This window comes from Schistocerca gregaria, chromosome 2 (genome assembly GCF_023897955.1).
Source record: "Schistocerca gregaria isolate iqSchGreg1 chromosome 2, iqSchGreg1.2, whole genome shotgun sequence".
In the NCBI taxonomy this organism is placed as follows: Eukaryota; Metazoa; Arthropoda; class Insecta; order Orthoptera; family Acrididae; genus Schistocerca; species Schistocerca gregaria.
In genome coordinates, this window is record NC_064921.1 from 785,369,218 (window position 1) to 785,382,756 (window position 13,539).

The following is a 13,539-nucleotide window of genomic DNA, read 5'->3' on the forward strand; positions in this document are numbered from 1 at the left end:
CCAGCAGTGACTCGTGAAACGAACATAAGGTGACAGAGTCATGGGATAGCGATATGCGCTTTCAAAGACGGCAGTGATATCGCTTACACGAAGTACAAAAGGGCAGTGAATTGGCGGAGCTGTTATTTGTGCTCAGGTGATTGATGTCAAACGTGTCCTTCTTGATTTTGGCCGCAGAAGGTAATTAACGGACCTTAAACGTAGAATCGTACTTCGAGCTAAACGCAAAGGTCATTCCATTTCGGAAATCGTTAGGGAATTCAATACTCAGCGATCCATGGTGTCCAGAATGTGCAGAGAATACCAAATTGCAAGCATTAGGTCTTTCAATGGGAAATGATGTGGCCGACGGCCTTCACTTAATGGCCGAGAGCAGCGGTGTTTACTTAAAGTTGTCAGCGATAACAGACAAGCAACATCGGGTAAAATAGCCGCAGACATCAGTGTGGGACGTACGAGGAACATATCCGTTAGGACAGTGCGGCGAAATATGGCGTTAATGGGGTACGGCAGCAGACGACGGACATGAGTGCTTTTGCTAACAGCACGACATCGCCTGCAGCTTTTCTCCTGGGCTAGTGACCATATCGATTGGACGCTAGACGACTGAAAAACAGTGGGCTGGTCACATGAGTCATTATTGCACTCACTAAGAGCTGGTGGTAGGGCTTGAGCGTGGTGGAGACCCCACGAAGCCATGGACCCAAATTGTCAACGAGGCACTGTGGAAGCAGAGAGGGCTGTGTTTACAGGGTATAGACTTGGTCCACTGGCCCAGCTGAAGCCTTGATTGACAGGAAATGGTTAAGTTCGGCTGCTTGGAGATAATTTGCAGCCATTCATGAAGTTGATGTGCCAAAATTACGGTGGATTTATTATGATTGACAATGTGCCGTGTCACTGGACCACAATTGTTCGTCATTGGTTTGAAGAACATTCTGGGGAATTCGAGCTAATGATTTGGCCACCCAGTTCACCTGACGTGAATGCCATCTAACATTTATTAGACGTAATCTAGAGGTCTGTTCGTGGACCAAATCCAGCACCGGCAACACAGTACGGACAGCTATAGAGGCAGCATGGCTCACTATTTCTCGAGAGGACTTTCAATGACTTTGTGAGTCCATGCCATAGCGAGGTGCTGTACTACATTGTGAACAATGAGTTCCGACACCACATTTTGATGTACCCTATGGCTTTTGTCACCTTGTGCATTGTGCCACTGTATACGCTACTTTTGCGAACGTACATTTAGAGTTTCATAAAAGTTATATTTATTACATATGTCATACCAACGGCTATTTTTGTGTATTTCGAGTATTCCTCTAATGTTGTCATATTTAAATCATATCAAAACTCCTTCAAAATAATAATAAAATCGTATTTCTAAAGGATGGGACGCAATCACACATCCTGCTCCAGGCGTAGTCGTGGCTCTCAGCGGCACTGATTGTGTGGATTCTTTCAGCGGATCGGTTGCATCCAGCGCTGCACGCGTTAGGCCAAAGAGAACGCCATTTTAAAATACGCATCAGCAGGGTTTCGATAGAGCTGTAGATGAACTGCAAAACTTGTGCTTGATTGAGGAATTGTCATCCGCATTTGTGCTTGACTGAGGAATTGTCAACCACATTTACGTCTTTTCCTCATTATTGACCAACCGTATTACTAAACTATTTCAATCTCTATTCCGTTTTCAACAATGACGTGATAGAATCATTGTTCTCAGGATAGAAACCTGCCAAAATTCAGCCACTGCCGTATGGGGAAAACTTCAGAGGAAACATCTAGATACTAAATGACTGACAGACGACACAGCATTGCAAAGTACTTATGAGAAATGTTAGGACAAGTATTAAATGAAATGGACTGGGGAATAATCACATGTTTTCATTCGAAAATTGTCAAAATGTAGAACAAAGAAATACAGCACAAGACGAATGATAGCTGTGTAAGATGACATAGTGAAGGCTCCAGAGGATCATATAGGCAGAAAGACATAGACTAATAGAAACCCATGGATAGACAGGAGATATTGAATTGATGAAAGGAGAAAAAATAGAAACACAGCAAATGAAGCAGTAACATGGCATATAGAGGTATAAAGAAATGAGACACAGAAACTGCAAAATGTCTGACCAGGAATAGTTGGAGGACAATTCTAAGGATTTAGAAGCACTACCTACAGCAAAATTAGAGGCCTTTGGAGAAAAGAAAAGCAGCTGTATGAATATCAAGAGCTCAGATGGAAAACTAGTACTAAGCAAAGAACGGAAAGCTGAAAGGTGGAAGGAGTATATAGAGGAACTACACAAACAACATGATCTTGAAGGCAGTTTTATGGGAAGAAATTCCTTACAGAAGAATGGAAAAACTGCTATAAGGTGGGCTCTGGGAAGATGAGTTTGGATGCCGGAGACATTCAGTAACACTTCAGGCAATACTGCCCCTCAGACTTCTCTTAGAAAATAGGTTAAGGGAAGGTAATCCTACATTCACAGAGTTAGAGAAGGCTTGTAACAAAGATTGACTGGAGTACTCCCTTCGAAATTCTGAAGTTAGCAAGGATAAAATACTGGGAGAGAAAGGCGTTTTCCAATTTTTGTAGAAACCACATGGCAGTTACAAGAGTCGTGAGGCATGAAGGGTGTTAGACGGGGTTGTATCCTACTCCCGATGTTACGCAATCTGTACATTGAGCAAGCAGTAGCGCACACCGAAATGAATTTGGAGTAGGAATTGAAGTTCATGGAGATTTGTCTATGACATTTGGGCAGTAAAGTAACCGATAATGGACGGAATAGAAATAACATAAAATGTAGAGTGGCGATGGCAAGACAAATGTTTCTGAACAAGAGAAATCTGTTAACATCGAATATAGATTGAAGTATTAGGAATTTTTTTCTGAAGGTATTTTAAGCTTAGCCATGTATGGAATTGAATATGGAGTATGAAGAGGTACTGAATAGAATTGTGGAGAAAATAAATGGCACAACTCGACTAAAGGAAGGGATCAGTTAATAGGATTCTTTCTTAGACGTCAAGGAGTCACCTGTTTAGGTTTAGTATTGAAGGGATGTGTGTTGGGAGGGGGAGGGCAGCGGGGGGGGGGGGGGGCGTAGAGGGAGACTAGGGCATTAATGAAGTTATTAGACGCAGAAGGATATAGGTTGCAGTAGTTATTTGAAGGTGAAGAAGGTCGTACAGGATAGAGTAGCGTGGCGGACTGCTTCAAACCAGTCTTCGGACTGAAGATCACAACAACAGAACAAAATGGCGAAATATAGCAGAAAGCGATCTAAAAGTTTGCCGTCGTAAAGAATGGGGATCTGACACATATGATAACTCTAAAGCAAAATGACACCATATAGCGGAAGTGTGCAGTGTTTTGGCATATCGACAAAAAAGGTTATTTGTAGCAAGGCATGTATCCATACCGACAGTGCGACGTCTCCTGGAGCAACACGGACTGCCCGCAAGGCAAAGTGGATGGAAGGCACGCCGACAGTGATGTACCTAATGACAATTTCACACGAATCCCGCTTCAGTATCAATAGGGTCGTATCCACGTGTGGAGGCTCCGAGGAAAACCAACGTTGTCAGATTACATCCGTCATAGTGATACGAGCTGTGCACCAAGTGCGGTTCTATAAGATGCTAGTGGATACATAACATTCTCACCTCTGGTTTTCTTAGCCGGTAATATGGGGGCAAACACTATAATTCATACTAGATAGGGGTCGGTATCTGTGGTCTATATTTCAGGTGCCCGTGAAACCTTTCAAAAACGTAACACCCGACTGCATGTTTCCCGTAGTGTCCTGGCCTACCTCCATACAGAGGGTATTCAGTCATTCCCTTGACGAACAAGTTCTACGGATCATCCACTCACTGAGTACAACTGGTCACGTGTCGCCAAGATACTGGCGTCACCACTTGGCAGTCATGACGATTAATGGATTCCATCCGAAAGTCGAAACAGAATGAAGTGCCAGTTACCTGTCATTCCAGCTCAGTTCCATTCGATGCACAGCTGCGTTAGAGCCACTGAATCTCTCAACCAGTGTACCTCCAAACCACTTACGGGATTTAATAAGGTTTTTATTTCTCCACTATGTTACATACGACAATATGTAAAGTACACTTATTTCCTATTCTTTCTGGTGTCGCAGTTTTAATAGCCAGCAGTACGCATCACACCATAAACTTAACAGGAAGGCAGATAAAGTGAAAATCGGGATCAACAAAACATTCGTCTAACCTAAACCCGAAGGAAGGTAGTATTTAGGAGACTTACTAGTCTATACGTTGAAATGTTTGTGAAATCACAGAAGCGTACGTAACATAACAGGCAATCCTGCTAATAGACGACGATGATTATGTATGAACCTTGGCTCATATTTTCTTCCTTAAGGGAAACTATACTTTCTACACGAATCTAGGTTCTTGATGGCTTTTAAAAAATCCACCACGAAGCGCCTTTTCAACAAATCATGAGAAAACTTGGAAATCATGGGAGATCACAAAAGAACTGGATTGTATTTGTTGGATGCTCTGCTTCGCATACTTTATTCGATTCTTGCTGTTTCAGTGCTAACACAGTCTAACATAACAGTCGCGACACTCGCTGCTGTAGAAGTTGTTTCCGTTTGACAGATGGACCGACACTAGAGCTCCAAGCGGCAAGTAAGGTGAACGTCAGACGTGTCGAAATCATAATGTTTGTTGTGCATCCGTTTACGAAATATTTGAATTATGTTCTTGCGTCCAAGAGTTTGTGTAGCATCAGAAGGCATATACGTGTCTAAAATGCTTCTAAAATAATCGCAAGTATGGACAAAAACCGTGAATCGAGTGGCAAGCTCCAACACATTCGTGAAGAAACGCTTGTAACGTTCGATAGAACTGCAGCTTACCACGTTGATATCAAAAGAATGTAAACACACTGATTCACACGTAAGAAGCACAGACATGTACCTCTACATGCAAAAGCAATCGACAGCTCATTTATCGTTCTGTTCAAAAATGGTTCAAATGGCTCTGAGCACTATGGGACTTACCATCTGAGGTCAACAGCCCCTAGAACTTAGAACTACAAAACCTAACTAACCTAAGGACATAACACACATCTACGCCAGAGACAGGATTTGAACCTGCGACCGTAGCAGTCGCGCGGTTCCGTACTGAAGCGCCTAGAACCGTTCGGCCACCGCAGCCGGTCTATCGTTCTGTAGGGCTACTGTGTTTCTCATTGTCGTCGCCTGTTGCCACAAGTACGACCTTCATCTTTATATTATTCTAAGTGGGACAGACAACTGCCAAACAGTGGGAGGAATATGTTGAAAACATAATGATCTGGCTACATTACATTTCACGTAAAACCAAATATTTGAATAATTTTGAAATAATCTGTCACTGAACAAGGTGTTAACAAAATAATGTCATCACACAAAGGAAGGAAGGAAAATTTAGTGACTAACAACAGAAGTGAATGAAATACGTACAAAACATTGCGCTTTTGTAAGACACGAATAACTGCACTTATTCTAACCACTTCATCGTCATCGCAGGTCTGTGTTGACGATTCACACGAATCTGGCACTGATACATGGAGAGTTGAACTGGCTGCTTCTGTGTCACAGGACTGTTTTACAGCTTTAGATGGATAGTGGAATCTTTGTGGCAGTTTTCTCTTCATCGTCAGTTGAGATGGCTTATTTGGGATGTCAAACAGTGTGGGTACTTGCATTCCACAGCTTATTATTTCCTGAGTTCATGAACTGATTTTGTTCGAAACGTAGCGAACATAGCCTAATATTATTATACCGATAAACTGGGTCTTTTTCATAAGGTCTTCTCGTCTGCTATTAACTAGCCATTTTCTGCTTCTAAAATGAAACATTACTCATTAATACACATGTAGTTTGCAAGTGAATCCTGATGATACAGTTTAGTGACATGATGGTATATACCTCTCAGGGTCCTTAGGAAACCTAAAAAAAAAAAGACAGCTGTGGTGTCTTCTTCCTGTTGTTGCTGCAATTTAATGCGCTACAAACGCTCCCGCTTGTAAAAACCATTGTAGAAATAAAAATAAACAACCTCTATTCGCTTTCACGATCGCGCCGAACTCACAGTTTAAGTTACTGGCCGCTTGGGGCACTGCTGGCGCGGTGGGCACGCGTCCTTTTCTACGAAGCTCAGCATAAAGGCTCTATAATACCGAGATATGGTGACTGTGGTGACCAGGGGAGATGCTCATAAAACCAGTCCTGGACGGTGCGGGCTGTGTGAACAGACGCCCTGTCGTTTTGACACACAACGTCACCTGGGGGGCGGGGAACACATTCTACCATAGTATGGACCGGATCAGCCAAAATGGCATATAATCTTTGGGAGCAATGCAACTCTGCAGCGAACAATGAAGCCCATGAAATACTAGGATACCGCTGTCCAAATTATCACCCAATATCCGCCACGTTTCACTCTTAGGACTTATAGTAGGCCAGAGGTTGGAAACAGTGTGAAGTAAGACTCATTCCACCAAAGGCGTTTCGTCCATTGCTCTATAATCCATGTTTTATGGATTCTGCACCATGTTTTTCTGATACAGGCGTTTCCACCACTGATGAATGGTTAGGAATTCCAGCTCGCCCTGCAGTTTCCTGCTTATAGATCTCCCGTTTTGTTGTTTTGCTGCAGATTGAGTTCGCGGAGTTCACGAGTTCGACATTGGGGAGTGAGATGGCGGAGCTTTGAGAGCAGATGATCTGCACAGACACAGCATATTTGTAATATTGTATATCTTGGACTGATATAGATATTATGACTTTTCAACACTATTAAGGTAAATACGTTGTTTGTTCTCTATCAAAATCTTTCATTTGCTAACTATGCCTATCAGTAGTTAGTGCCATCAGTAGTTTGAATCTTTTATTTAGCTGGCAGAAGTGGCGCTCGCTGTATTGCAGTATTTCGAGTAACGAAGATTTTTGTGAGGTATGTGATTTGTGAAAGGTATAGGTTAATTTAGTCAGGGCCATTCTCTTGTAGTGATTATTGGAAGTCAGATTGTGTTGCGCTAAAAAATATTGTGTGTCAGTTTAAGCAGTCTTGTATAATTGTTGTAAGGGGACGTTTCGTATTCCAAAAAGGTCTTGCCTATCAGTGTCATTACAATTCTCAATTGTTTAATTTTATTCTGAATTAACTCATTAGTATCAAATGCGCCGTCGATATAATAGATGTCAGTACTTGCAGAGTGATTTTTAGAGTCAAGTTCCGTCGAACATTCCGAACTGTTGTCTAACAGGAGGTAAAGCCGATTAATTTCTTCGTCATGACTTCAGAGCCAATCTTCAAATTTCAAAGCTATTGACTTACCGTCTTTCTCTAAACTTATTTCAGCATCATGAAAGTTTAAGATTGCTTTGTGTTCATTCAAAAAGTCTACTCCCAATATAATTTCCGTCGACAATAGTGGAACAATAAGAATGTTCATAGAGAAGATGTGGCTTTGACAACAGAATTCTAAGTTGGTTTGTTGGCGTACATCTACACTTTTTCCAAAGATTGCACCTTCTAATTTAATCTTACAGAAGTGTGGGGCAATCGTTCGATTTGTTGCATTTGCTCAAGGTTGTTTCACTAATTACTGAAATGGGACTGCCAGAGTCAAGTACTGCCGTAAATTTTACGTCATTTACTGTAATGTGAATCACAGGATATGCAATGTTGTTATGTTTTACGTCGTGTTCCTGAAGTAAGATGCCCCTAATGTCTTCCATTTTTACGTAATTACTAGCTACGGCAGCTGCGTCGTCCTTTTCATAAGTACGTTTTGTGGCTGCCTGCGGCATGAGTCATTGCCTATTGTCTCTTTGTTGGCGCGCGTCGTTATTGGGATTTGGAGACCTAACTTCTACAAATTCACCTTGACGAGAGGGCCCTGCCCTGTTTGAATCCCGCCAGCTCTGCTGCAATTCAGGTCTGTCGTTACGATCATAACGTCTGTCGTCATGTCGGTAGATTCCATAATTTCTTTCTTTTCGGTCATGTGGTGGAGAATTTCTTCCTGAATCATAACTGCGCGCTGAACTCTTGCATCTGAAGTTATTCTGTCTCCCTTGATAATGATTGTTTTGTTTCCCACATTGTCTGTTTCTATGATTATCTCTGTCATATTTATTACTGCGGAGAGGTGATCTTCCCCTGTAATTATTACTACTCTGCCAGTGGTTGTCATACGGGTGGTGTCTGCTTTGGTCACGATTTGTGTTGTGAGAAGAGCCTTGTCGTGTCCAGTTATTATTTCTTTCATCGCGGAACTGCGACGGATATGTGTTCCTGTTTTCGCGTTCCGCGATTGTCAGTGTCAATTTCTGATTCTTGTAAGAGTCCCTGAAAAGCTTCAATGTCCTCTTTGCAACGTCCTGCCACAATAATATGTCGTAAATGTTCAGGCAATTTGATTAAGCAAATGCCGATGAGTTCTGAGGGGCTGTATGGGTTTGACAGGTACTGATTCTTGTGCAACATGTCTTCAAAATATTTCACAAGACTGGAAAATTCAGATTGTTTGAAATGTTTCATCATTATGATGCTATGTTTTATTCGGTCTTGTGTAACTTGAGACCAATATGCGGAGAGGAAGGCATGATAAAATTCTCCTTCACTATGACAATCGTGAGTGACCGATCGCATTCTTTCAGCTGGTTCATTCTCTAAGTAACTACACATAAATCCTAATCTGTGCTCTAATGACCAGTTGGGAGGAAAACAATGAGAGAAATGATGGAGCCACGCTTGTGGATGAATGTCGTTGCCAGAATTCTTAAATGTTTTGAATTTACGTGTAGTAATGAACAGCTTATAGTCAAAATCATCACGTCGGCGAGTAGCATATCGGTCATTGTTACGTGGTGTCGGCGCTTCCATCTCAAAATTTGGTGAACCTTGCCAATTTCTTCATAATTTCCGAAATGCCCTGTGTTATTATTTTGTGGCTTTTCCGTATTTTTAAGTCCCTCTTCCCGTGTTGGAGCGCGAGTATCCACTGAAATATGTAAATTTTTTTATTACTTGTGCCAACTGATCTTGTACTTCCCGGATTTCTCTTTTGTGTTGCGTATTAATTTGATTCTGATTTTGTTTGAATTTCTTAATTTGTTCATAATCTTCTGTGTCAGTGATGGCTACAGGTCTTGTGTCATTCAGATCATCATCTACCTATGTAGATAAGTTAGTGAACTGATCCGAAAGTTCGTCTACTTCATCCGATAGTGTACTTATTTACTCAGTGTGTTTTTCTGAACCAAGTTTCAGAGTGTCCATTGGTGTTGAAATCGTATCTACTGTGTCCCTTAAGTTTTCCTGAGTTTTTGCAAGTAGCGTAGCCGAATTGGTAGATGCAACTGAGTCAATTTTAGCTTGCAAGGTCTTATGATTTTCATGAACAATACTTTGCAGTTCCTTTATGGCTGCTTCGTGATTCTGTAATGTATTTTCATGCCGCGAAGAAATTTTTGACATTTCGATTTGATTTTATGTAACTCAGTACTTAAATCTTCACGTGTTTGTTCAAGCGTATGTTCCACTGAGTCTAACTTTACAAGCTTTTGTTCCATTGCATCTAACTGTTGCTGTGTGTGTCTCTGGTGTTGTTCCATTGTATCTAACTTTTGAAGATTTTGTTCCATTGTGTCTAACTTTTATAGCCTTTGTCCCATTTGTTGCATTAACTGTAATAACAATGCACTGGTGTCTGAAATATGTTCCTCATTGCTTTTCGGCAGTGAAGTTGCACCGGCAACATAAACATTTTGACAAGCAGAAAATGTGTCTTGACTTATTTGAGAAAACGGTGCGGACCCAAAAGCTGAATCTGCAGTATTTGTGAGATTGTGTCCAGTCATTTCGGATTCCTAAGGCGAGGTGTTGCCAACCGATCGCTTGATAATGCTTCCCTGTTCACTAATTGTTTCACTGTCTACACCACTATTTCCTGCCCGTTCCATTTCCCTATGCACAATTACCATATTACCATTTTGAATGTCTGTTAATTCATTACACAGTGGTGCAGATAAGCTATGCTCGTCTTCACTATTATTTCTCAGTTTACTTTGGAGCATAGTATTACGTTTTTCACACGCCATAATTGTCACAATATTTCACACAATAACACAGAAAAGCACAATTTGAAGAGCAAAAATAAGGAAACACATTAACATAGCACTGAAAATAATATCTAGTTAATCGTAAGCACAGCTGTGAAATACTTGGTGCAAATCTACATGCATGCCACAACTGTTTTACTGTACAACAATGAAAGATTGTAACTACAAAGGAGATTTTCTCTACAATAGCAATAAACAAAATCTACACTAATTACACATACTACAAGAAAAAAATCAGAAGATTCCAGTGAGGTATCCTGGCTGGGTCGCCATGTGAAACGTCCACTTTGAACAATTATACATGACTGTGCTTAAACTGACACACAATTTTTTTTAGTACAACGCAATCTGACTTTCAAAAACCTGTACAAAAGAATGGCCCTGACTAACATTAACCTATATGTTTCACAAATTACTTACCTCACAAAAATCTTCATTACTCGAACTACTGCAATACAGCGAGTGCCACTACTGCCAGTTTAATAGTGTTCAAAGGTCATAATATATATAGCAATTCATGACATCCAGTCTTACAAATTTACTCTGTCCAGATCATCCGCTCTCAAAAATCCGCCATCTCTCTCCCCACATCCACCACACCTGGTGGCTCACCTACAACCGCACAACGCTACGCGCTGTTATCATCCAGCTACCCAACACTACAATGGCAGACAACAAAGCAAACTAGCCACAGACTGCACACAGCACAGCCAGTGATTTTCATACAGAGCGCTATGTGGCGTTACCAATAAGAAAACCTGAACAGGCTACTTACAGAGTTCGCGAGTTCGACATTCAGTTCTGCAGGGACTCTTCGATGAACAGCTGTCCGATGACTAAACCCATACTTTTGTCCGCATTGTGAGTTAATTGAAGATATTTTTCCGCTTTACCTATCTGTGATATAAATTTTTGATACAATGCCTCTTGTAACACCTGACACTTTGGCCCCGTCTGTTACATATGCACCCACCATATGGTCAACAACCATTTCATATGTTCTAATTCATGTAACTCGGACAATATGCACTGGCAACTGCTCAGAACGCTGCTCTGACCACAACTGACTCTTTCAAAGTGTTCAGGGCACTGCAGAGGTACCGTCCGCGGTCAAATACAACAGTCTTGGCTAGTGTCTTCATCTGCTATGAAGCATACATTTCTTTTGGCGTTTCCATATTTTCTCACAATCCCCTGTATTGTCGGTCTGGCAGGTCGTTGTGACATTCTGTTCGCTGTAGAAGTGCAACTCATGAAAGTTGCGTAAAATGTACTTTACAAGCAACGAAGTAACTACATTTACTAGGTTGTTGAATATGTAAAGAAATTCCATGCAATCTATACAGACTATTGGAGAGTATATGTAGGATGACGTCACAACAGAAATTTAAAAAGGTGCTCACTAACATTGAATCTATAAACGTATTAACCACATCAAAGTTGTTTCATTATTTATTCAAGAATTTGTTAGATACTTTACGCATATTTGAAGATGAGGAAAACCATGAAGGACTTGCTAACTAGCATGTGTTGAAACAACTGTCACGGGGGGAGGTGGGGGGGGGGGGTGATACCAAAACATTGCTGTAAAACAGAGAGATGAATTTTGATGGAGAATATCAGAACAAATGAGTAAAGTGCAAACTCCAACCGGAACGGACTTACCATCACAGATCAGTTATTACGGCATAAAATATCGCTTTCTAGATCATAAAAAATATCTACTGGGAGTATGGAATAACATCAACTGTACAAACTACGCAAAGCTACAAAAATTACGCTGAAGAATATAGCTATATAGCCGCATCCCCAGATTTTGAAAGACGTTTTGAATAAGGAATACATGATTTATATAATTAAAACACTGCATAGAAGGGGAAACATATCCCAAAAACGTTATTTTTGCTGTCGGCCAGTTAATAGTTGTGGCTTATGTAAAGTTAATATTGCTGCATTTACTGATCAATAAATAAAAAATGAGAAGTATTTGTATGTTGCTGTGTATGCGGTTCTAAACATTCGTCACATAAGACTGATGTTATAAAGAAGGATGTTTTGGAACAGGTTATTATGAGCGAGATATCCTTAGATGTCGACAATAAGAATGAAATCGACATCGATGCTCTGCGAACATCACCGATATCTACCGCTGCCTCGAAGTGATAATGGTAGAAATGTGTATTATATTACTTTGTGGCCACTGCATCCGAAACACACAGTGTCAAATTCCGATACGTCTTGTGTAGACATGAGGACTGCGCTCAACATCGGGAAAAATAACAAGATTTGCGACTGTCGGCGTACAATTAGAGGAGGAGGCGAGGTCGCGGAACAAGTGACCTCGACTCGTCCCCCTCCCCCTCCCCCCTCACTCACGCCTCTCCCCCCCCCCTTCCATCCCCGCCAACAGTCGCACAGTGACGCCTGCTGCTGGTAGTGTAGGCTTTAAGCATTTCACGCCTGGCCTACCTGGCTGTATATATACAGCGCGGGCAGCACCTAGCGTCCACTCCAGTAGCGACTCCACACCAACATGGACGGCGCCCGCTGTGTGTCTGCCGCCTCCCTGCTGCTGCTGCTGCTGCTGGCGGTCGTAACGGCTACTGCGGGTGAGTACTGTGCCACATATGAAGTTACGGAACACACAACCTTCTGACACCACGTACCGGAGGGGTAGAAGAGAGAGGATGAAAAGCAGTGCGGCTATATTTGGGAACATGAGGGAAGTAGGAAGGGGGAGGTAAAGCGACTGAGGTTTCCTCCACGTGCTTAATTAAAGCTGTCATTTCGGACAGTGAGACAGGTTGTTCAGGGCATTATAACAGCACAGCTCGCAGCATCTGAAGACGTTCGTTCAAATGTCATGAGAAAAACTGAATCAACAACTCGGGTGAAAACTCAAAAGCTCAATTGTAACACAGAGATGATTCAGGGCTAGAAAATGTCTGCTCGATAGGTGTATGCTGGAGAAAGGGAGGAGAGAACGTTTGGTTGTTGTAGTTAGGTGGTCAGGAGGTTCAGAGAAATATTAAGGTACTGAAGTAAGGAAAGGATATGGCTGTAGTTGTTTGGATGAGGGAAGAAGTATCCGCCCCATACTGCAGCAATTGGATTGGCGCTTGTGGCAGGGATATATCAATCGTGTAGACGGCATAGAGGAGACAAGAATAATTCCAAAAATGTCATATTATCGTCTTGAGCTGATAGTAAAATTCTTTATCTACACAACCAATTTCGGTTGACAAATCATCCTCAGGTTCGTATAGGTACTGGAAGGAAACAACTTTTACACTTTATCGTCCTTTTTCCACATTTTTTTCGCTGCACTCAGTTTAGCTTTGGGTCACCCACCACCCTTGGTTTG

At 41.7% G+C, this 13,539-nt stretch overlaps 1 protein-coding gene across 1 annotated transcript in view; it reads left to right on the forward strand.

The window, feature by feature from the left end:
• The first annotated feature begins 12,682 nt into the window (after window positions 1-12,682).
• The window catches only part of LOC126336483 (uncharacterized), a 54,768-nt gene continuing 53,911 nt past the window's right edge, over window positions 12,683-13,539 (forward strand). The window contains exon 1 of the mRNA XM_050000224.1: window positions 12,683-12,784. Within this exon, the coding sequence (XP_049856181.1) occupies window positions 12,709-12,784 (76 nt within the window). The 5' untranslated portion in view covers window positions 12,683-12,708. The remainder of the gene's footprint in view (window positions 12,785-13,539) is intronic.